The sequence below is a fragment of the Calidris pugnax genome, unplaced genomic scaffold (genome assembly GCF_001431845.1).
Source record: "Calidris pugnax isolate Ruff unplaced genomic scaffold, ASM143184v1 scaffold36, whole genome shotgun sequence".
NCBI classification, from domain to species: domain Eukaryota; kingdom Metazoa; phylum Chordata; class Aves; order Charadriiformes; family Scolopacidae; genus Calidris; species Calidris pugnax.
Genome location: NW_015090825.1, coordinates 239,329 through 263,475, shown reverse-complemented (window position 1 = coordinate 263,475; position 24,147 = coordinate 239,329). Strand labels below are relative to the sequence as shown.

Genomic DNA, 24,147 nt, shown 5'->3' with positions numbered 1-24,147 from the left:
TCAAAATCCGAGTAGGATAATGAGAAATAATAACAAATCTTAAAACACCTTCCCCTCCCAGCTGTTCTTCCCCAGCTCAGCTTAACTCCCGATTTTCTCTACCTCCTCCCCTCCAGCAGCACAGGAGGATGGGAAAAGGGAGTTGCAGTCAGTTTATCACACGTTTTCTCTTCCACTCCTTCCTCCTCACACTCTTCCCTTGTTTCAGCATGGGGTTGCTCTCAGGGAGACAGTCTTCCAAAGAACTTTTCCAAAGGGGATGAGTTCTTCCCACAGACTGCAGTTCTTCACTAACTGCTCCAGTGTGAGTCTTTTCCATGGAAAGACCAGGCCTTCAGGAACAGACTGCTCCACCGTGGATCCCCCATGGGATCATAAGTCCTGCCAGCAAACCTGCTCGAATGGGGGCTCTTCTCCATGGGACCACAGGTCCTTCCAGGAGCCTGCTCCGGCTTGGGGCTTCACACAGGGTGACAGGCTCCAGCATTGGGTCCTCCAAGGGCTGCAGGTGGATATCTGTTCCATGGGCTGCAGGGGGACAGCCTGCTTCACCGTGGTCTTCACCACATGGGCTGCAGGGGAATCTCTGCTCCAGCACACGGAGTACCTCCTCCCCCTCCTACTGACCTTGGTGTCTGCAGGGCTGTTTCTCTCACATCTTGTCACTCCTCTCTTCCAGCTGCTGTTGTGCAGTATTTTATACCATTTCTTACATATGTTATCACAGAGGTCGCTGATGGGTTCAACTTTGGGCAGTGGCAGGTCTGTCCTGGAGCCAGCTGGAACTGGCTCTATCAAACGTGGGCAAAGCTTCTGGCATCTTCTTAGAGGAGACACCCCTGTAGCCCCCTCACTACCAAAACCTTGCCACACAAACCCAATATACTCCCTTAACTCAAGCTTCTCATTACGTTTTCTACAGCTTCCTAAAGCCACTTTGCTCCCAAACGACCACTGGCAGAATGACATCAACAGGTTGATTTAATAGTTTGTTGCTTCTGGCACGGAGGAGAGATCTGATATATATAATGTGTTTAAAAACAAAGGGATCCCTCCCAACATATGTACCTCATTCCAAGCTTCCAAAGCGTCTAGAAAAGGCAAACTCAGAGACTTCTCCCTTACCAACACGTGAAAGGGTCCTTCAGAGTACAGTGTACTCACTCACTAGACTGTGCACATCAACACCAGCAACGTTAGCATAGAGTTCAGGCACCACTAGCTCAGGAACCTGCAGTACTGCATGGTCGTTGCTTGTCTTCACAGCTGTTTTTAGGGCCTGGATCAGGTCTGCTGGAGAAGGCCGGTTATTTGCATTCCACTGCCAGCAGGACTTCATGATGTTGTACCTGTAAGATGGAGAAGTAGGGAAGCACTGGGAATGAGAAGCACCAACACAAAGTTGTACTACAGTCAAGTCATCTCATATTTAAAATGCCTAGACACCTTCTCTTTTTCTGCTTCATATAAAGTCCTTTCAATGGCCCTTTGAAATTTGCACTCACGTAATAACGCGTGGGGACAAAGACACGCAGCTGCCTGCTAGGAAGTCAACTGTGAGTATGGGAATTGGGAAAAAGATTGTTTGGTATTTTGTTTTGAAACAGCATTATGGAAGAAAAGGGTGCTGAATATTAAAAGAAATGATGTCTTCACAAAAGCAAATATAATGCTTTAGATCTTCCCTGTGGATGCTTTGTTCATTTCAGGGAGAATCATGCAACTTCGAGGAGAAAGATTTTTCCAGAATAGCTCTGCACCTCGCAGGGAAGCAGTGGAGCAACACAATGCAAGGGCAGAGAAGGAAACAGAAACAAGAGCAATTTTCAGAAGTGGTAAGGAGAGGTTTTGGCAATCAAGGTTTCATGCAGCAGAATCCAGTAAGCAGACGTGGCAGACATGTGAGAACAAGTCTCCTCAACTACCAGGTTACTCGTTTGTGTAGTCTAGGCTTAGAGATCTTCTGTAAGATCTAGTTTTGTATGTCTCACTTTCTTTTAACTCTGCAGATCTCAGGTTCAATTGTCTAGAAAGCAAGTGGCTTACATGGTTTGCTGGCAGCTTGAGGGCTGCTTCATAATGTTCTGTCTCTGCAGGTATAGTAAGATGTCAGAAGGTGGCACCTCAGGATATGGTGGAGCACCTGGAAGGGCAAAAGCAGTAACAGTAGAAAAACTATAAGGTAATGGTTGCAGATAGCAGCTTCTGTGTAAGAAGGCCTTCCTTCCCTACCAAAATCCAGTTTTTCCTTCCACAGTTCACACTGAGGCAGAAAGTCTAAAAGGAATTGTCAAGACTTTGCAAGTTGGAAAAAATAGGATGCTTATTTCAATGGCCCAACTTTACATTCTAAAATTTGAGATTTTGAGTCTTGTTAATTTGCTGCTTCCTTATGTAATTTTTTTTATTATCATTAAATCTTCTTACCTAGTGTAATCATTTCATACAGTAGAATTCCAAAAGACCATCTGCAAGAAAAGAAAAGAAAGTGATGTTGAGTTTCCAATTATGCTAGCTAGCTTCAATACACACAAACAGCTGGGTATGACCTGCAGAATTAAGAAGAGAAGGTACGAGCCATAAAGCGGAGCATTGTGCTGAGACCAGATATGCCTTGCTGTGAACTTCAGAACATGATGTGATACATACATACAGGGTTATCCAGCATTGGAACGGGCTGCCCAGGGAGGTGGTTGAGGCACCATCCCTGGAGGTGTTCAAAAGATGGGTTGACATGGTCCTCAAGAATATGGTTTAGTGATTTTTTTATTGCTTATTTCTTATTTATTTTTTGTCAGGGTTAGGTTGATGGTTGGGACTAGATGATCTTTAAGGTCCCTTCCAACCTAGACGATTCTATGATTCTATAAAGGAACGAAAGATATAGGCCTGACAGATGAACTTGGAGTCCAAAAATTAAATCATACATGTCTGCCTTGATGCCAGGAGGTTTCTGCAGGAGCCTCTCTGGTGCCTGCCACTTGACTGGCACAATCTGTGTGACTGAGCTGACACCGTACGTGTGAGCTTCATAGGCCAGACCCAAACCACAGAGCTTAGCAGTGAAATTGTGATGAAGGAGGACATTCCTGGCAGCAATGTCTCCATGGAACAACTTCTTCTGTTCAAGATAGGCCTGGAAAGTTAGAAAAGAAAGAGATCGTGATCATTTTCAAGAGGAATTTTAATTGATATACATTTTCACTTAGTTTATGCCTGTCTTTCACACTGTGGGATAGAGGTGTATGCTCACCCAAATAGTGCTAGCATATTTTGCTCAGTTTTAACAAAGCACATCCTCAGTGTTTAGCCCCAGTGAATGTGAGCAGACTTACCAGAGCTGCAGCAACCTGCTGTCCAACTTTATATACTTGCCTCTCGGTGAGATCATAAGGGATACCATCCATTGTCATTACATCCTAGAGCCAAAAGAGCAGACCTTGCTTCAAACAAATGCCACAGCTGTAGAGTACTGGGGAATGTTTCCTTCTAATCTAATAAAATGAGTACTATCTAATCTTATGCTCCCACCGCTAATTTCACAATTGGTCATAAACTGACTGAAATATAAGAGCATATGGATGGGTGATGATGGATGGATGGTGTGCTGGGTAAGGTAAGTACACTAAGACTTTCTGTTTTGTTTTCCAACCCCCAACTATTTTCAATTTAAGGAACTTCTTCCTGAGATGGTTGTGGTTTCAACATGTTCAGTAACCTTTGAAAGATTATCTTCTGTATTCAGTCCTGTCTTTAACCCATGTAAAGTTTCAGCATCCACAGCAGTCAGTGGCAAGGAATTCAATTTGTCAAGGTCCTACTTAATGAAGAACAATCTCCATCCCGTTGTCTCTCAATCCTTCTCAAGGTCAGCCCTTGCCTTTACTGGCTGGAATCATCAGCAATCATCATCACCTCACTGTCATCCCATTTTCCAGGTTATTGATACATGCAATGAAAAGCACCAGGTCCTACATGGGTCCTACACCTCCCTCCAGTGCAACTACCAACCTTTCACTCTTATGCTTTGTCTCCTGTCTTTTAATCAATTAGTTAACATTTAATGTTCAGGTTTGGGCCCCTCACTGCAAGAAAGATATTGAAATTCTGGAATGAGTCCAGAGAAGGGCAACAAAGCTGATGAAGGGTCTGGAGAACAAGTCTTATGAGGAGTGGCTGAAGGAACTAGGGTTGTTTAGCCTGGAGAAGAGGAGGCTGAGGGGAGACCTTATTGCTCTCTACAACTACTTGAAAGGAGGTTGTAGCGAGGTGCAGGTCGGGCTCTTCTCCCAGGTAACAGGCAATAGGACAAGAGGAAATGGCCTCAAGTTATGCCATTGAGGAAGAGGACAAGAGGAAATGGCCTCCAGTTATGCCATTGAGGAGGAAGGTTTAGATTGGATATTAGGAATTTTTTTTTCACCGAAAAGGTTATCAAGCACTGGAACAGGCTGCCCAGGGAAGTGGTTGGATCCCCTGGAAGTATTTAAAAGACGGGTAGACATGGTGCTTAGGGACGTGGTTTAGTGCTGGTTTTGGCAGTTAGAGGCTGATGGTTGGACTCAAAGATCTTAAAGGTCCCTTCCAACCTAGACGATTCTATGACTCTGTGATTTTCTCCCTGGTGTTATAACCACTCTCCTTTCTTAAAAGCATTTGGAGTGAGACTTTTAAAACTATTCAGGTAGCTGTATCAACTCTCTCTTGTATTCCAGTGCCTTCTGTACCCTTCAAGGAACTCCAATGGTCTGCCAAGTAGGACTTAGCCTTACAAAAGTATGTCAACTTCTTCCAAACTATATCATCTCAATTGAGATATCCATCAATTCTATTCCAGTTTAGACTTGTGTAGAACTTCTTTGGCGGATGAAGATAGTTTAGACTAATATAGAGAGATGCATGAAGAGATGTAAAGGATCATCTATAACTTATGGACTATGACGTATGGCTAGATATGTACCTAAGGAATTTAACACCACTTCTTTTGACTGACCTTCCGACACGTCCATAGAAATGTCAACAGGTCACCAAGAGACACATCTTCCATGATCATATAAAGTGGGAGCTGACCTATACAGCATCCAATCAATTCAACCAGGTTCTCATGATGGCCAAGATTTTGATGGAATTTAATCCTTCCCAGGAAATCCTTTACTTTCTGAGAACTACTCAGGTCTGGAAAGAACAAAAAAAACCAAAACCCAAACAAAAAAACCAAAGCCAAAACAAAACAAATAAGTAAAAAACCCAACAACAATGACAAAACAAATGAACAACCAAAACAAAACAAAACCTCCCCAACAAAAACAAAACAAAACAAAACCTCCCCACCAAAACCTGGCCACCCAGAAAACCCCAAATGGAGGCAGCAAAGAACAGGGTGAGTAGCTTAAAATTAACATGAAGAGCAACCTTCTTGGTAGGACTTATAGTCCTACCAAGACACTCCTACCAAAAGACCACTCTGACTAGTTAACACGATAATGAACACAGCTTGCTCTTGCCCGGAATGATTGCAAAGTTCTGCCCAGCATCATGTCTTTGATACAGAGACCTGTACCAAAGTGAATCCTGGCCATGTGCCTTACCTTGTAAAGCTTTCAGTACTACAGTCTTAGTCTTCTCAGGGTTTCCAGTTTCCAACTGTGCTCTGTAGATGCTCCCATAGCGTCCGTGTTTTATCAGCTGCAAGGTGCCCAGGGAGAGTTTCTCCCGTGGTATCTCCAGTTCTTTCAGAGTTAAGGATGCAGAATTTAGCAGGCTCTCCACAGATGTCTCACTCAGTTGGATACAGTGTTTCTCTGTTGAGCTGAATTCCTGCTGATTCTTCTCATTCCCTGACAAAAGCACATACACATGATGCAAAAAAAAACAGACAGATGAATTCTTGTAGTAGGTGGCAAAGCCCATCCTCCCCTTTTGATTTTTGCTCCATACTGCTATGGAAATCAGGACAAAGTAAGGAACTGTTATTTGATCTTACTTATCCTGGTCCTTCAAGAGATGAAGGAATTTATCTCCCACACTTACTTGATGAAAAGGCAGAAACTATGTTTAACTATGTAAATTTTCCTAGATAAGAAGCATTTGCACTTGATTCCCATGTGCTGATGCAATCACCATTTTCTTTTATTACCAGGTATCAGTTGTTATGAGCGTGACATACACACGGTGTTCCTACAACGGTCTTACGTTTGTTTTCAATGATTTCCCTTAATATAGGCTGAAGAGGCTTTTTCCTCTACGAAATCATAATCAGTTCAGAACTGGATTTTCATTTCCACACAGCAACATGTGTTTGTGGTACCAACAAACCTTTCCCCACTCCCTCACCAGTCCCTGTTCTATTTCCTGTTATCCCAATGGGAAGTGGGAGATGGTAGCTTGAAATTAAATTTGTTAAATGACAATCTAGAAAATGGATTAACTAGATGTGATCTACATCAAAATGACTGTCATAATTACCACATTAGCCTCTGGAAGGCTGTAACATAAACAATCTTTGCACCTTTCAAGTGATGCTACCTCAGTGGCACGTTAAAGAACCAACATGGTATGTTGCTTTAGGTTTTCTCAGATCCACCTATACTACAGATTCCACTACTACTACTGCTCGTGGGGTAAATCAAGGTTCTCATTTTTTCTAATGCTTACTGGATTGCTGAATACCACGCAGGTTCTTCATAAATGCTATTGGCTAACACCTCAAGCAATGGGGAAATGGAACTGACTTCTGGCCACTGAAACCAACACTCTTTCCTCTGTTTGAAAGACATTTTTTTTTACCTTGTTGTCCAGCAGACGATGATGACAATCGTTTCTCCTTTGCTCGCAAGCCTCGACAGTGGAGCCAAAGGATCACAGTTAGCACGATGACAAAAAAACCCACAAGGAAAACTGGGACAACAATCACTTCAATCTGATGTTCACGCACAACTACCAGCAGAAAAAGAAAATGGGAAACCAAGGAGTAAGCAGCACTGCCTGATGCACGTTGGTTCTGTGTAACAAAGCAGTAATAACCCATTTCAGTAACTTTCAACCCCAAAAGCATGCATATCTATCCTTCGCTCCTTGGAACTGAACACTGTTAGTGCTGCCACCCATTTTTCAAAGGTGCTGAGTATCTGAACTCCATGAAACCACTGGGACTCCCACACCTAAGGTCACTTATTTAGATGCCCTAAAGGCTAGGAATTGTAGCACATCTAAGTGTCATCCACCAGTGAAACAGAACGGGCCCTGGCAGAGGAATAGCAGGGAGATAGAAAGGGCTGATTATTACTATACCATCACAAATGCACATGCAATTACAGCTTCAGCTCCTTCCAATGACATTATAGGGAGCATTTTAAAGGAAACAGGGCATGGTCACCTAGTTTGGAATTTGACAGGAAGACATTGCAATTAACAAGGATGTTGCAGGTAACTAACTCTCTTATGTCTCCAGATTTGGAGTTGGTGCTATTTTTGCATAGACCAAGACCACATTTCAGTTCCCAGAGATGACAGAAAGACATGAAACCACAATCTCACAAGAGTGGTCCTTAGGGAAGCTGCAGAGAATCTTTAAAGACTATATCATGTCTCCTTCAAAGTAGAAACACTCTAAAAGGGCTCAAATTATGTGAGATTAATCCCACCACAAAGGCTGCAGCCCCTTAAAAGTTTCTCCCTTGAGGCACAATGCAGGGAAAGATCAGTCAAATCCTTCCGTGTGGGCTGGGATGCAGGTGGAAGAGGGGAAAGGGCTTGGCCCATTTTTTAGTAAAGATGGACTTCCTGCTCAGCACATGAAAGCTTATTACTTAAAGGAATCTGTGAATCTTACCACACAGCTTGTCGTTGCTGTTGCATTCCAGTAGCATGCGTGTGAATCGTTTTATATCCCCTGCCATGTTCAATTACAAGCAAGTGGATCTCCAACCTCTATCTTCTGCACAGACATAAAGAATATTAATGAAATTTATTAGGAGAAAGGATGATTCATGAAGCAACAAGTGAGCTGCATATGGAGCTTTCAACCCTTATGATCAGTGGTTTTGTGAAGAAGCAGCATTGGGACTTGGAGGCTTAAAGTATAATACACACCATCCACTATCTATGAATGGTAGACTGCATGACCAGAGAGAATTTAAGATTAGGCTTGTTCTACAGCAATTGGGTATCCCTAGGCCTAAAGGCTGGGATAGGCACAAAAATACATAATTACCTTAATTATATTTAAAGAGTAGCTAATACAGCTAATACACTTCTAACTAATACACTTCTTAGATGCCAGAATGGCTCAGCCTTTGATCTTCTTGTCCATAACAAGTGAACAGATCAGCAGCATGCATACAAAATGTCTGTTGTTTTTGACTACAGCCCTTGCCACAACTGTACCATTGCTCCAGAAAAACAAGGAAAAAAAAAAAAAAGTCCTGTCATTAGGGCTGTCTGGTCCTGACTCCTTAACACCACCAGGTTCTATAACTAATTTGAAGCACAACACCTGGAACCCTTTTGCATTTGTCGTTGAAAATTCAGAGCCTGTGCAAGCACGCACCTTTTCAGCTGCTATTTCAACCAGCACTAATCCCTTCCTCAGCACGTGCAATCACACATCTACAAAACCTTCTGATTGTGTAAGAGTGTTTGTCACGTGTACAATCCTGCTCAGACAGGGCTAGATTCACCAGCGTCTTTGAGTTGTGCCAGGACAGCAGATGAGCTGCAGGCCCCCCCCGAGACACATCCCTGATGCAGAATTTCAGCTGTTCTGCACTACAGGGGGAGATTACCCCTGTAGAAATTTGTATTTCACTTCAAATTGGTGCCTGTGGTTTAGTTTATTCTCTGGAGAACACATAAGCACTTCAGAAGATGCTGCACCGCTTCCACTAAGTGTGCTATCCTTACTGAGCACTGCAGTCATAAGATAGGGATAGGCTCTGCGGTGCTGCATTGATTTACAGCAGCAGAGGACCTGGACTATTATTTCTAAATTGCAAAAATCAATGTGGTGAGTAGTGATGACTGACAGGAAGGCAAGGAAGGCATGTATTTTTAGCCAGTGTTTCCTATAAACATTGTCAAAAATTTAAGACTTAACAGCTTCACAAACAGTATCACCCAGGACGTTTTACAGGCATTGGGACTTTTATCCAGTAAGTACTTACTTTCTTTTCAACTATGAGTTTGAGTCAATTAACCTCAATGGCAAATGTTACTAATAATATATGGCCTTCTTACTGATATTAATATGGTTTTATGGAAGTTGGTGACAGATGACACATTAAACAGGTTGTTCTCATGCTTAAAATTAACGGGTGAAATTGCAGTATATCAGTTGCCCAACAGAAGCAGCAGAAAAAGGAAAACAGAATATATCTGCACTTTAAGGCATCACAAAAAGTCTGTTTTGGTTTTTATTTCCTTTGATTCTTAAAATGCTAGCAAATTCACCTAGTTTCAGGGTGTGGCTACATGAATCCAGTCAAAGGAGCAGTAATACAGCAATAACACAGCAGTAACACCAAGCCTTTGAGGCACACTCTGAAAGTCAGAGCACTAGGTCAACCTACCTTGTCCATTACACATACACACACTTACAGACAAACACACAGGTGTCACCATAAGAGGAACAGTCCCAGCTTCTTTCACTCTCAGATACACACAGGTATGAGAGGCACATATAAACAGACACGACAGCACGACAGGCAAACAGACTTTAGGACCATTAGCCAGCAATCCTATACCTATAAACTGAGTCATAAACAGTCGAAACTCTGTCTTAACACCAGTTAAATGGCTTTGCTTTGTATAGATGCTCACCAGGAATCCACACTTAATGTTTAAACAATGTGCATGCCCAGGGCCATATAAGCACACTCATACCAGCTTGTACTTACACAGAAACAGAAATCAACCAATTGGGGGTGTTGGTAGACAGCCGGCTTAACATGAGCCAGCAGTGTGCCCAGGTGGCCAAGAAGGCCAATGGCATCCTGGCTCGTATCAAGAATAGCGTGGCCAGCAGAAGTAGGGCAGTGATGGTGCCTCTGTACTCGGCACTGGTGAGGCCTCACCTCGAGGGCTGTGTTCAGTTTTGGACCCCTCACTACAGGAAAGACATTGAGGTGCTGGAGTGTGTCCAGAGGAGAGCCACCAAGCTGGTGAGGGGTCTGGAGAACAAGTCCTATGAGGAGAGGCTGAGGGAACTGGGCATGTTTAGTTGGGAGAAGAGGAGGCTGAGGGGAGATCTCACTGCCCTCTACAACTCCCTGAAAGGAGGGTGTAGAGAGGTGGGGGTTGGCCTCTTCTCCCAAAGGACGAACGACAAGACCAGAGGAAATGGTCTGAAGTTGGGGCAGGGGAGATTTAGATTAGTCCCCTCACCATCTTTGTTGCCCTTCTCTGGACCCGCTCCAGCACCTCAATGTCTTTTTTATGGTAGGGGACCCAAAACTGGACACAGTACTCAAGGTGAGGCCTCACCAGTGCCGAGTACAGGGGGACAATCACCTCTCGGGCCCTACTCGCCACGCTGTTCCTGACACAGGCCAGGATGCTGTTGGTTTTCTTGGCCACCTGGGCACACTGCTGGCTCATGTACTTACACAGAAACACGCTCATACAGTCACAAAGGTCCATGGAAAAACACTTTGACACGGAAACCATGCCCTGTCCCCTACCTACTCCTCTATGCACCTCCCACCAGTGATGCCAGTGGGTGGCATCCATGTTTTCTAACCATACTCAGGGCAGAACTGTGGGATCCAGAAATGAAAACATTGGCAGTCCCTGGCGCTTTATTTGCCCTGGCACTCCCACGGGGTGCTGCTGCTCATGGAGCCACACAGGTGTTACCACTGGAAAAGTTTGATGAGACAAGCCCATTTACTCTCCCTGTGTTTACCCTCTTGCCAAGCTCAGGAAGCAGGAAAAGAAGTTGCAGTTAACAAGGTGATTATTTAGTGCCTTTCAGTGCTGCTTTCCAGGCTGAGACCAAATGAATTCTCCTACTTCGCCCTGTCGGCAACACACTTTTCTAACAGTAACGTTACTGCACATCCTGCATTTCCATCTTCACAACCAACTCAGAAGTACAGAGATCTCACATGATACATTTAATAAATATTTTTTGCAGTGTACCAGTAGGGGAGACATGGAGGTTATATGGAACTAACACCTTCAGTGTACAGGTGCACGTTACTGCACATCCTGCATTTCCATCTTCACAACCAACTCAGAAGTACAGAGATCTCACATGATACATTTAATAAGTATTTTTTGCAGTGTACCAGTAGGGGACACATGGAGGTTATGTGGAACTAACACCTTCAGTGTACAGGTGTGTACCCACCACATAGCAGAAAGCATATTGGCACTGCTCAACTACTTGCTTAATTACATGAAGATAATATTCCAGTACCAAGCAGGATAAGGGGGACAAAAGTCCTTAAGAGGTTCAAAACCTGTACCTCACCACATTCTGATTTTCCTTGTCTCTGTGTTGTGTTTCACTGAGACCAGTGCTGTCTAGATCATGAGCCCAGCAGAACGTAGCCTGTATTACTTAAATTTAGAATTTGCATTGGACAATTTGTGCAATTGCAAGTAAATGTCAGCTTAGTGATCCCACTGGTTTTTTATTACTCTTTTACATACGCTGAAATCCACCCACTGGAATTAATTTCCCTTTATTGCTTACTTTCAAACCCATATTTGCTTCAACTGACTGCTCTCCTTCCCTGGGCCTATCTAATCTTTCAAATTATTCTGATTTCCTCCTCCGTCAGTTGAAACTCATTATCTTAATTTACACAAAACCTGGAACTTTCTTTTTTCTCTTGGACACGCAGCTTTTTTTCAGCAGGTCCTCTGTTCTGCAGGACATCAATGTGACTTAACACCATAATTTAAAAAAAAAACTAGTTGGCAGTACAATACAAAAATCAAACAGGATAGTACTAGGCCGCTTTTCTTTCACAACCACAAGGCTCAAGGTAAGGGGTGCTCAGTTTCAAACTCAAGCCTTCCTGAAAGACTTTGAAAACCGTGATCAGAAAGCAAATGAGCTTTTCTAGAACAAAGCTCTTAACACAGTGGACTGAATGGGAGCGACAAGGGGCTGTGAAGGCCTTTGTAAATGAATTTTGAAAAGGTATCTTGTTCCCCTGACTAGAGCTCAGGAGAGAACAGGGTTTCCAACTAAACAGATCTGGAGAGATGCAGGAGCTTTTGCCGGGGCAGAGGGAAATGAATATGAATCAAGGCAGGCACACTGGCCTAGAGGGCAATGCTCAGTGGATTATTAACAACGCTCAGATATCACACAATTCCAAGCAGACTGCAGCAACGATGGCAGCACAGCCTTTCTTGGAAACTTACACCTGAATCCAAAGTCCCACGTCCAAGCTAAAGATCATGGTCCAGCAAAGATCATGGTATCTGGGAACAGCAGAAGTGACTGATTTTAGACAACGAGAGATCCAACCTTAGCAGAAACTAACCTACAGTCAACAGCATCTGCAAACTGCTCCTACCAGACCGCCTGGTGAAGTGTGCAGGGCACAGCAATTAGGTTAATTAGCCCCCACATCTGCCCTACACTGACACTCACTTCTTCACGTCTGCTTACCAACAGGATGAATGAACACTGGGGGAAAAGGTGGTGTTTTGTTCTCAGCCATGTTTGTTTGCCAAGCTGTTTTTGCTGCCCTGGCAATTTAGGCCAAGCCCAGAGGGCAACACAGGGACAGGAATAGGCAGCTAAAAGATGGCAGTTGTGGGGGCTGCTGAAACCAGTACAGGAAGCCCCAATACTGAACGTGAACATGGTTTTGGAAATGCAGCTGAGCTAAAGTAAGTGCTCACCAATGCCAAAAGAAGGGAAGATCTCTTCTCTCTGCTCCCTTCCCCCTCCTTGTTTTGCTCCTGGCTGTGCCATTGATCCCTGGTAAACTGACTCAAAACCATTAACCTAGCTGGAAAAAACCCAACTTGTTCTTTTGCTGTGGTAATTTCCTGCCATTTTAGTGAGTGGCATTAGATCATCAGGCAATTCAAGAATTGCCAACACAGGCTCAAGGAAGTGGCAGGAGCACACATCCAGAAGTAGGAACAGATTGAAAAGGATCTCCTGCCACCCAGGGTGTCCAAAGGGGTATTGTGAAACCATTCCTATAGGCTCAGCACTATGATTTTATCAGTCCCCCATCATTCACTCCCACATGTACACCGTCCCCTTAGCTTTAGCCCAAGCATTCACATGGCAATGGGGTAAAACTGGATGGGGAAGATGATCTGCCCTAAAATAATCAACCCTCTCTCACATTTTACAGACTTAAATTTTTCATCAGGCTCGATTTATGCAATTTAAAGTGCCAGGGCATAAGACTCAAGAAGCCTGCTGTTTGCTCCTGCCATGTTCAGGAAAATAAGTTGTACATACTCACAGTAAATACACAGTTTTGCCAGTGAATATGTCTGACGTGGGCACTAACATCAGTTCCCATCACCAGTGCAAATGTGTAAATCCTTGATTAGCTATTCTGTCTAAAGAAACAGCTGATTAAATTAATTAAGTATGATAAAAATAAAGGCTAAGATTCACTTGGATTGTCATTAGACCTTTTAAACTGTGCTCTGAACTAATACGGAATTAATGTAGTTATTCCCCCGAACTTCCTGGCCTGCATTAACTGCACACCACTTCATTATAAAAATATCCATGCAGGTGTTTTTCATGGACTGACTGTGAGGACCAACTGTAATGTGACTACAGGCGTGTAAAGAACAGCTGAGTCCAGCATACTGCCTGACTGATAAAAGATAAAATATGTCCTTTAACCATGATATCTTCTATTTAATCTCTTACAGTGACAGAACCATACTCTCAAGCTTTTCCAGTCACGATTTCTGTACTCCTTTTATTATTTTCCTCCTCTTATATGACCTTTGAACAAGGCCAGTCATGGTTTGGGCAACCGCTGTGCACAAGCGCACTGCCCTGGCTGGGCAGCTGTAAAGGGAGGGGAGCTACGAGGGAATGACAGGGAGCAAAATGGCAGTGAAACCATCATCTGTGGGCTCAGGAGAGCCCAGCAGCTGTGGACTTTGAATGTGAGAGAAGAAGAGGACCAGGGAGAAGCAACAGAGATTTCTTCCCTGTAATGTCCACCATTTCACTAAAAGCAGTGTCCAAAACAACTAAGAAACAAGTCGCGCAGGACTCAAGCCTAACAACTTGAGGAGATGAGAACACACTTCTGCAAAAAGCAATATATTTGTTAGATTACATATCCAGTCTCTTCGAGAGAGGGAATGGCTTCAAGCTCCAACAGGGTAGGTTTAGATTGAACATTAGGAAGGAATTTTTCACAGAGAGAGTGGTCGGGCATTGGAACAGGCTGCCCAGGGAGGGGGTGGAGTCACCATCCCTGGATGTGTTTAAGGGATGTTTAGATGCAGTGCTGAGGGACATGGTGTAGGGGAGGACTTTGTAGAGTAGGGTAGATGGTTGGACTCGATGATCCCAAGGGTCTCTTCCAACCTGAATGATTCTATGATTCTGTGATTCTGCCTTCAAAGGACCTTAGTGACTATTTCATACAGCCTGGCAGACTGTGACATCTTTGCAAGGTTTCCTCGTCCCATCGAGTCATCTCACCTCTCACCATAAGGCACCTGTGGGTTACCAAGCAGCAGCTCTTGCTGTGTAGAATGGGAAATTCTGACTAGTGAACCCAGATTATACCATGCCAGAGCCACCTCACTTCTGTCCTGAACACAGATTACCGACCATATCCTGCGGCTTGCTGTACTGCCTGTAATAATGTCTCATCTATAAACACTTGGTACTCTTAACTCACTTTTGCAAGAGCCAGTAGCTGTTAACACCCTGTAAGAAAACAAAGTGTTTCAAAAAATCACGTGCAGTGACTCAAGATTTTCTTTCAGTCCAAAATTAGAAGCAATACCTGAACACCAAACCTAGGCTAGCTGCTACTGAAACGTCTTAGAGAAGTGAGACACAATTAGGCTGACCACCTCCAAAGAGCTAGACCACGGTGAGAAGAGCAAATGATGAGGTCCATGCTTGCTATTTGAGCAGGTGAATTAGGGCAAACTTGGCTCCTTTTCAAGGGAGCAGAAAAAAGAGGCAAAGTCAGCAATTGAGAAATATGCGTCACGAGGACTCTGCACTGCTGTGCGTTTATGCTAACAAGGTTAGTCCAAACTGGTACTGTATCAGTGGAGATATGCAAGTTCTCATGGTGCTAAGCTTTGCTTAAACTCAGAACGTCTCACAAAAATTAATGTATTTGTGCAGTGTGAGGAATCCTGAGTACAGAAGTGTGAAACGGTCCAGAAACTGAATAACTATTAAGACAAAAAGATTTTTTTTTCTAATACAGACACGGCTGACTATAGTTTCTGAAAAGTTAACATATATCTTGATCACACTCCTCCTGAATTAAGGCCATGAAAAGTAATTCCTCACAGGTAATCTGCAAAACAGAAGTTAAAATTACCTTTTTAAAAAGTGAGGAATATATTAACCTGAAGCCCCTAGTGAGCAGGCTGCTTGGAATATGAAAAGTCTAGAGGTCAGACTCTCAACAGCACACTCTTACTTATGACCTCCTTTTGTGTAGTTAAAATCACAGGTTACTTTTGAAAACACCAGCCATTCTGTCTCTTTCTTACTGACTGACTTCAGATTTTGGTGGCAACTGCCGGTACTAAGCCAGTATCAAACCCCAGCACAAACATGATATAGATATTCTGAAAAACTGTGACAGCAAAAGCTGTGACAGGACATAAAAAGAATGAAGGAGTTTTTCAAAGAACCATGCACACATGTAGCTCTTGTTCTAAAAAACACTGTGCCATAAAAATGCTGCACGGTATCACGTTGCTGCATAATGGCTTAAGAAACGGAAGGTGACTCTGCTTTCGTAAATGCACAGCCACAAGGAAAGAGCTGAAGCTGTGTACACAAATTTAGCTTCACAATTTCCCAACTTTTGGATATTTCCTGGTGCATTTGACATAGATTTTGCTTATATTTTAACCAGTAGCTCATGTATACACACACACAAAGATACCTGCAAACAGGTAAACACATAGAAAAATCGAGATATCAGCACCATTTTGGATGTGAGTTAGCTTCCTTACAATCAAGCAACAGTGATGGAAATCAAAAGCTAATTAGTTCAGAATCCAGCCCTAGGCGTGTATTATTTAAACAATCACTGAACATAGTTACACACACATGCATAGCATTGCCCTGTATTGTTTCAGTGAACCGAGACTAACTTATATGCAACTTAGTTACTTTGTTATTTTCTTCCTGCTTAAAATGTGCCTAGAAGGTATTTCATTTAAATCAACCTGCACGTAGAGGACATACCTCCATTTTTTTTTTTCTTTTTTCTCAAACCCCAATACCATTATGATCACAGAAATCTGTCACTGTTAAGTCACTTCAATACAAGCAGTTAAGTACATGCACTGATGTATAGATTATATGGTACAGCTGTATCCTAGTTCAGGTCACACTTATGTCAACAGAAGCCTTTTAAAAATAATAAATATTCATTAGCTAATCTTCCAGCAGTGTTTTCTCTCACTTACCTGAGTTACACCACTTCTCTTGCCCTGCGGTAGTCTTTTCCTGACGCTCACCTGCTGCCGGTTCCCAGTTTGTTTGAGGCCACTCCTGATAAGGCTGATGGTTACTTTGCGCTGGTTGCAATTCTTTATGACTTAAGTTCCTCCTGGCTGATTTTCCTACCCCAGACCTGCCCAGCTTCGACTCTTTCCTCCTCAAGGTCTTCTCAGCTGTCTCGGCCGGGGAGCTCGCTGGGGTGTGCGTTGGACACACGCGAGCTGACAGGCAGGCACACACACACTTGTAGAACGAGTCTGCCTGGCTTCCACGCACCAGCTGCTCGCTTGCTGATGACAAAGACAGGCAAAGCAAAGAGTCCTCGGGCAGGGACCTGGAGCAGAGTTTGAAAGGCAGGCCAAAAAACACAGATCAAGAGGGACAGGCTACTGTAACGAACCGAAACCATACGCTTCAGATTACAGGTTCGCGTTTCGAAAAAAAAAATGGGTTCTTGGAAGAGAAAATCTGTACAAAAGACTCCAGACGCTGAAAATACTTTCTCCCAGGAACACAATCTGCAAATGAAGAAAGAGAGAAAGGATTAATAATACCAAAACATTCTGTCTTGCTCGTTCGTACCCCTCCTGCTCAGGCTGTCTGTGCATTCTGCCAGCATTTTCCAGCCCTGCCATCAGCTTTCCCCTGCCCTGTCCTCGCACCACTCCAGCCTGGAGTTCCCACAGAGCCCTGGCAATGACCCCTCACTTACAAAACCCCTTCAAAATCCATCCTGAGCTCCCCAGTCAGACCAGATAATATTCTTGAACTTGCCCTGTGACCTTTTCCTGCTACGATGCCCTTGGGGTCACCATTGAGCTCTGCTGGTGCCCTCAGTTTTAAGCAGCTGAGTGGCATAATCTTCATTGCACCTCAGTTCCTCAGCATTTTAGTTTTGGGGACTGTCTTCCCACCCGAAGCGTTTACACAAGTCCCAGCTGTTAGCCTGCCCTCCCCTATCACTGAAAAAGCTTGTGTTAAGAGTTTCATACTCCCGACTCCTGGTTATATGAGTCTGTGCAAGATTATTTGCTTACCTACTTCATGCAAGCGAGAGGCAGTTGTATTACAAGAGGAAACAACGTGAGACCTATCGTCGAGAGACAAAATTCCCACTCAACAACACGCTGCAGGTGGCTTTGGGAAGATGCAGAAGATGATACGATCTCAGCCAACTGTTTGAGCAAAACTTACCTCCTCCTGTTAACACTTCGGTGCTGCGTATATAATTTTTGTTGTGGGAGAATTTTGGTTGCAGTAACAGCAATAGCTTTAGATACCGAAACACAATAGTTAATTTATCCATAAGAGAGGCTGCATATCACTGTATTTGTACACCTGAACAGCCTAACCTCGACACCCCCAACTAGACCAGGTTGCCCAAATCATAACATCCTAACCTTCTCTCTGGGATTATTTTTCCAGCTGGCATTTATCATCCATGTGTGCAAAATGGTGAAAACTAGGAGGAGTTTCCTTCATTGCTTGATCTCCCTACAGAGACTGGCACAAGTGGACAGAATAGTACCAGTGAAATAGCTCTGTGATGCGGACCTTCATCCTCTGAGAAACCAGGAGAGACAGCTTCTACACTGAAAATTTTCTCAAATTAGGGAGATCACTACAGCTGCAGAGTGTAGGCTCAGACTCTGGTTTCAGTTTTCCTCTTATTCTGGTACTAACTTGCGTTGACTCTCCGCAGTATTTTCTCCTGAGGGAGCAGAGGATCTGTCCTACACCTCATTCCCCATTAAAGAGTGGCTGAAACGAAAAGGTCAGTTCCTCATTTAAACAAGATCTTTACTGAAACGTATTACTTTCCACAGGCACCTTCCCCAAGGGCAGCTTCAGATTCCTGTTTAAAAATAGATTGACAATCTTCCTCCTTTTGCTCCTTCTCCCACAGTTCCTACCGCCCTCAACTGCAGAAGAAAGAGTGGGAAAGGCAAAGGGTTAACATTCAAGGTATGCACAGGCAAAAGCAGAACCGCTGCTGCTTTTAGTTCCCCCAGTCAACCCCTCTGCTCTGCTCCCCGTCTGACTGGTTGGAGAAGATATTTTAATGGTTCAGAGATCAGGCCTCAGACTATATTATCTTCCTTCCTGATCCACAAGCCCCTCCCCCTGTTTAGCTAAGGGACAGCAGTCATTTATTGTCACGTTTTGTCCTGTGAGAAACAAAATTCCCCTGATATAAGTCTTGTACTGTGTGCCCATCCTCAAACACTGCCTGTTCAAATGCCTCTCTCCTTCCCTCCGCTTTCTCCTTAAGCAAGTAGGATTAAGCACGCTGAAAGGCAGTTAATAAAACTGGCAGTTTATCAACAAAAACCTCCTCTTTATCTCCAAGACAGCTATAGGACAACTAGCAACCACCCACACCACACCAGCAGCTGGCCAGTGGCCTCAAGATGTCTTTCTGGGACTAAGCAGCGCTCTGACCACAAACCACTCGGTCTTTGTCCTACGTGTTGAGGGGCTAAAATTAACACGGGTGCTAATTCTGCAGTTCAGCTTGCAGAAGGTAAGCATACTCCAAGTAACTGCTGGTGGATCAGAAAAAGCAAGCTTCAGATGAAAGGATCCCCTTCTCAAGTGTCGCTGTGGTATTCACTTTTTTCTGTGGTAATTTAGAGGCACTAAGGTCCCCAATTTACTTTCCCATCCTAATGTAAGATTTAAAATTGTGGCCTAAAGCTGATAGGACTGTGACTGATCTTTTGGTCAGCCTAAGCCCACAGAGGTTGAAAGGCTCACTACCTGTTCTTCTGCTTCTGCAAGCCCACCATTCACCTCCAAACGAGGTAAGAATCAGAACAGATGATCTAGCAGTGAAATTAAAATTCTCATCATTGCTCCAAGCCTCTGTTCTGCCTCATGATCTTTGCCTCTCAAGATGGCAGGTCTTCTGACTTAAGAACGATTCATTTGCCTATTTAATATCTAGATTTTTCTTGAAAATGGAAGTTCTAGTGTGATTTTCGGTTCATGCCTGCAGTTTTTGTTACTTAAAATTTCCAAAGGGACAAAGGCTAAGAGGGGGTAGCATTATATGAAAATAAATAAAGGGAAAAAAAAGAGCTTCTCCTTATAACAATGAAATGACCACAGGATTATGCATCAATCTTCTTCAGCCAGTTGAAGGTCCAGTAATTTGCTAGTACTTCTTCTATTTAGGGTTAGGTATATCTAATAATAGCCTTTCCCCTCTGCCTCCCCTTCCTGCCAAATTAGACCTTATCATTCCCAACTCTAAAATCTAATTCTTAAATCTAAATGGAAATTTCATTTTCACAGTTTCATGCAGTTACTGGCCTGGTCAGCCCTCCGTTCTCAAACCAGATGCTCAGGAAAGATCCTGAAGGCTGGTTAGATGCTCTAAGTAGGCTACAGTACAGTTTTCCCCTTTGGTTTCTTTGGCAGATTTTCCAGGCCCAGAAACTCTGTGTAGTTAATATAATACAAGGTCATAAGAACTTCCATAAAGCAATTCAAGTACTAAAATTCTCTCTCCCGACAATGATGCCAGACATAATAAAGGGTAAGCTAGCTCCTGATTTTCATATCTTGGTCAAATATCAGAAATTAGATGTCACACATTTGGGCTGAATTCTATCGTCTTCCTCTTCTTCAAAGACATAATTTCCCTGAGCAGGAACCCTTTGGGCTCCCAAAATCAGTAATTATCTGCAGCATAACTCAGTAGCTTGGCCACAGCCTCTCCCAGAACTTCAGGGTTGACAGATGAACTGTGAGACTGCAAGTTAGGTGCAGCACATATCACACAAATTCAGTTCCCCTCTGTCTAGTTCCCAAGAGATTTTGTCCTGAGCAACCAGCATCCTGAGCACAATATGTCTGCATATTCCTCTGTTACTTTCTTTCAGTTTCTTAAGTTCTTTTTGTTAAATATATAGGTTTTCCTTTTTTGTTCCTGGTCTTCGCCACTGCATTTTGACACTGTTCACATTTTCCAGTGAGAACCCAACAGCTCCTCTTGGCAAAACCTAGAAGGTGGTCAACAGAGAGACAGTCGCCTAAACACCCATCCTCAGTATGGAATAAATTGCAGGGCTTCACAGAAAAAGATGCAGAGAAGCCAGCTATCCCCTGGGAAGGATTAGGCCCATAGAGCCCTTAGAAGAACTAGAAGGAACATATCACCAAGAGCTGTAACACTGTTACATAAAATGCATGTAAGAACTATGCCATTATAATGATATTTCTTTTACATCTGTAATTAACCCTTAAACAGATTACTGTGTCCTAATTATAGTGGGTAAAAATCACAAATAAACCAAGAAATGTTGAAACAAAACATGCTCCTGTCTGCCAATATCACTGGAAATGGATTCTAGCACATTCATTATGCAGTAGCAAAGTGGCTGCTGAGCTACTGCAACTACATCCATGAACACATGGTATTTGCTGCCCAGGTTTTCAGAGTAATGAAGCAGTATTAAAAAGCAACACCACTAGACCAAAAATCAGCCTCCTAACCACACACACACACGTGTACATCAGGAGGCAGCATCTGGGAGACAGCTTAAAGGCACAGAATTTAGGAGCTGGAATTACTTAAGAAATGACTGCCACCTCAAACCAAGGGTCCATCAGCCTAGCACTATGCCTCAGACAGCTGGCAGTGACAGTGTCTAGGGAAATGAAAGACTATGACAACATAAAATGATACTTCCCTCAACACTTTCCCCAGCCTCTAGTAGCCCATGGTTCAAGCATTTGATTTGACAAATACAACTTTTTCTTTCATGCACCCTGAAGGATTTTGCTCAACTGCTTTTGAACACCTGCAAAACTTCAGCAGCACAATGCTCTCTGAGAGCATTCATATAACTTGGGTGAATAAATACTTCATTTCGTTCGTTTTGAAGATGGTTTGCCATCTTCAAACCAGCTACTCAGTCAGCAGTGAAATGACTGGTGGTAGCAAGAGATGAGTAACTCTCATGCATGAAACTTCATTTCATTTATACTCAATCTCTTAAAAACAGGACTAAGTTTGTGTTTGTGCAGATTAAAAAGGAGAACAAGAGACAGCCCAGGCAGTTTAAGGATTGGATATTGATCTGGAATGGGACACGATTTGGGGCATGGGCAATTCAGAGAAGGGACTTGATTCACACTCTGCTATATACCAGGTAATTCTTAGTATCAGCACAAAATTTGGATCTTGTTGCTCAGTCATCAGAAAAAATCTAACCTTTCTTTGCCTAGTCCTGCAAACACCTTCTCTGGTTATTTTTTTTTTAAAGAAGACAAAGATCATAGAATCACAGAACAGTTTGGATTGGAAGGGTCCTTCAAAGACCATCTGGTTCCAACCCCCAGCCGTGGGCAGGGACATCTTTTACTAGACCAGGTAACTCAAAGCCCCCTCCAACCTGACCTGGAACACTTCCAATGATGGAGCATCATCTCATAATTGGCCAATTCAGCCTAAACCACAACAGGCACCCACATCTTCCCAGGGCAACCTGTTCCAGTGTCTCGCCTCCCCCAGAGTAAAGAATTTCTACCTTATATCTGCTGTAAACATACCCTCTTTCAGTGTAAAACTGCTGTCCCTCGTCCTGTCCCTACGGACCCTGGTCTGAAGCCTTTCCCCATAGAATCATAGAACCATAGAATGGTCAGAGTTGGAAGGGACCTTGAAGATCATCCAGTTCCAACCCCCCTGCCCTGGGCAGGGACACCTCCCACCAGACCAGGTTGCTCAAAGCCCCATCCAGCCTGGTCTTGAACCCCTCCAGGGATGGGGCAGCCACAGCTTCTCTGGGCAACCTGTTCCAGTGCCTCATCACCCTCACAGCAAAGAATTTCTTTCTGGTATCTAATCTAAATCTCCCCTCTTCCCATTTAAAACCATTACCCCTTGTCCTGTCACTGCACTCCCTGACAAAGAGTCCCTCCCCAGCTCTCCTGTAGCTCCCTTCAGATATTGGGAGGCTGCTCTAAGGTCTCCCCGGAGCCTTCTCTTCTCCAGGCTGAACAACCCCAGCTCTCTCAGCCTGTCCTCATAGCAGAGGTGCTCCATCCCTCTGATCATCTTTGTGGCCCTCCGCTGGACCTGTTCCAACAGGTCCATGTCCTTCCTGTGCTGAGGACTCCAAAGCTGGACACAGCACTCCAGGTGGGGTCTCACAAGCGCAGAGCAGAGGGGCAGAATCCCCTCCCTCAACCTGCTGGCCACGCTTTTCTTGATGCAGCCCAGGATGGGGTTGGCTTTCTGGGCTGCCAGTGTGCACTGCCAGCCTATGTTGAGTCTCTCATCCACCAACACCTCCAAGTCCTTCTCCTCAGGTCTGCTCTCCAGCCATTCTCTGCCCAACCTGTACTTGTGCCTGGGGTTGCCCTGTCCCAGGTGCAGGACCCTGCACTTGGCTTGGTTGAACTTCATGCAGTTTGCACAATCCCACCTCTCCAGCCCGTCCAGGCCCCTCTGGATGGCATCCCTTCCCTCCAGCGTGTCGGCCGCGAGGCACAGCTTGGCACGCAGGCAGGGAGATGAACCCACACACAGAAAAGAAGTGGAAGCACAACCCAGCTTTGAAACTCTGGGCTCAAGGAGTTAACATTTGGGTTACTTTCAGGACAATTCCGGCCACGCTTTTCTTGATGCAGCCCAGGATGGGGTTGGCTTTCTGGGCTGCCAGTGTGCACTGCCAGCCTATGTTGAGTCTCTCATCCACCAACACCTCCAAGTCCTTCTCCTCAGGTCTGCTCTCCAGCCATTCTCTGCCCAACCTGTACTTGTGCCTGGGGTTGCCCTGTCCCAGGTGCAGGACCCTGCACTTGGCTTGGTTGAACTTCATGCAGTTTGCACAATCCCACCTCTCCAGCCCGTCCAGGCCCCTCTGGATGGCATCCCTTCCCTCCAGCGTGTCGGCCGCGAGGCACAGCTTGGCACGCAGGCAGGGAGATGAACCCACACACAGAAAAGAAGTGGAAGCACAACCCAGCTTTGAAACTCTGGGCTCAAGGAGTTAACATTTGGGTTACTTTCAGGACAATTCCCACAATGACCAGCCACCTGCCGCCCCGGCCGCTGCCCTTGACTCCGGGCTGACGGAGGAGGAGGGTGAGGGGAGGCCCCGCACAGGCCCCGGGGGCCCAAGGGCAGCCAAAGGGGCGGTAAACAGGGGGAAGGGGGTTACCTCCTGTTGTCCAGCCGCCGGGGAAGGGCGACTACGGCACGGCGGCAGGCGGGGGACCAGGCGCTGCCCTGCAGGCCCGGGGGTGGCCAGGCCGGCTGAGGGGCCAGCGGCCCGGGACCGGCTGCGGGTGCGCTGGAAGGAGGGAGGTGGCAGGAGGGGGAGCCCCGCCACAGTCGGGGCCGGGAGCCGCCGAGAGGCCGCGGCGCCGGGGGGGCAAACCCGTGTGCCTTTCCCCCCCTCCCTTCCTGCCTTTTGACCGCCTAACCCCTTCACCCGGCTCCTTGTTTCCGTGAAACACAGAATTAATCGAGT

General features: G+C 44.7%; 1 protein-coding gene across 1 annotated transcript; it reads right to left on the bottom strand.

Moving 5' to 3' along the window:
• Positions 1-24,026, bottom strand: STYK1 (serine/threonine/tyrosine kinase 1). The gene is made up of 11 exons (XM_014940051.1): positions 23,836-24,026; positions 16,627-17,178; positions 7,832-7,936; positions 6,787-6,936; positions 5,589-5,837; positions 4,994-5,175; positions 3,336-3,419; positions 2,928-3,136; positions 2,428-2,468; positions 2,047-2,143; positions 1-1,349 (listed from the first exon to the last, which is right to left on the bottom strand). The coding sequence occupies exons 3-11, from the start codon at positions 7,896-7,898 to the stop codon at positions 1,145-1,147; spliced, it is 1,284 nt and encodes a 427-aa protein (XP_014795537.1). The 5' UTR covers positions 7,899-7,936; positions 16,627-17,178; positions 23,836-24,026; the 3' UTR covers positions 1-1,144.
• Positions 24,027-24,147: the final 121 nt, after the last annotated feature.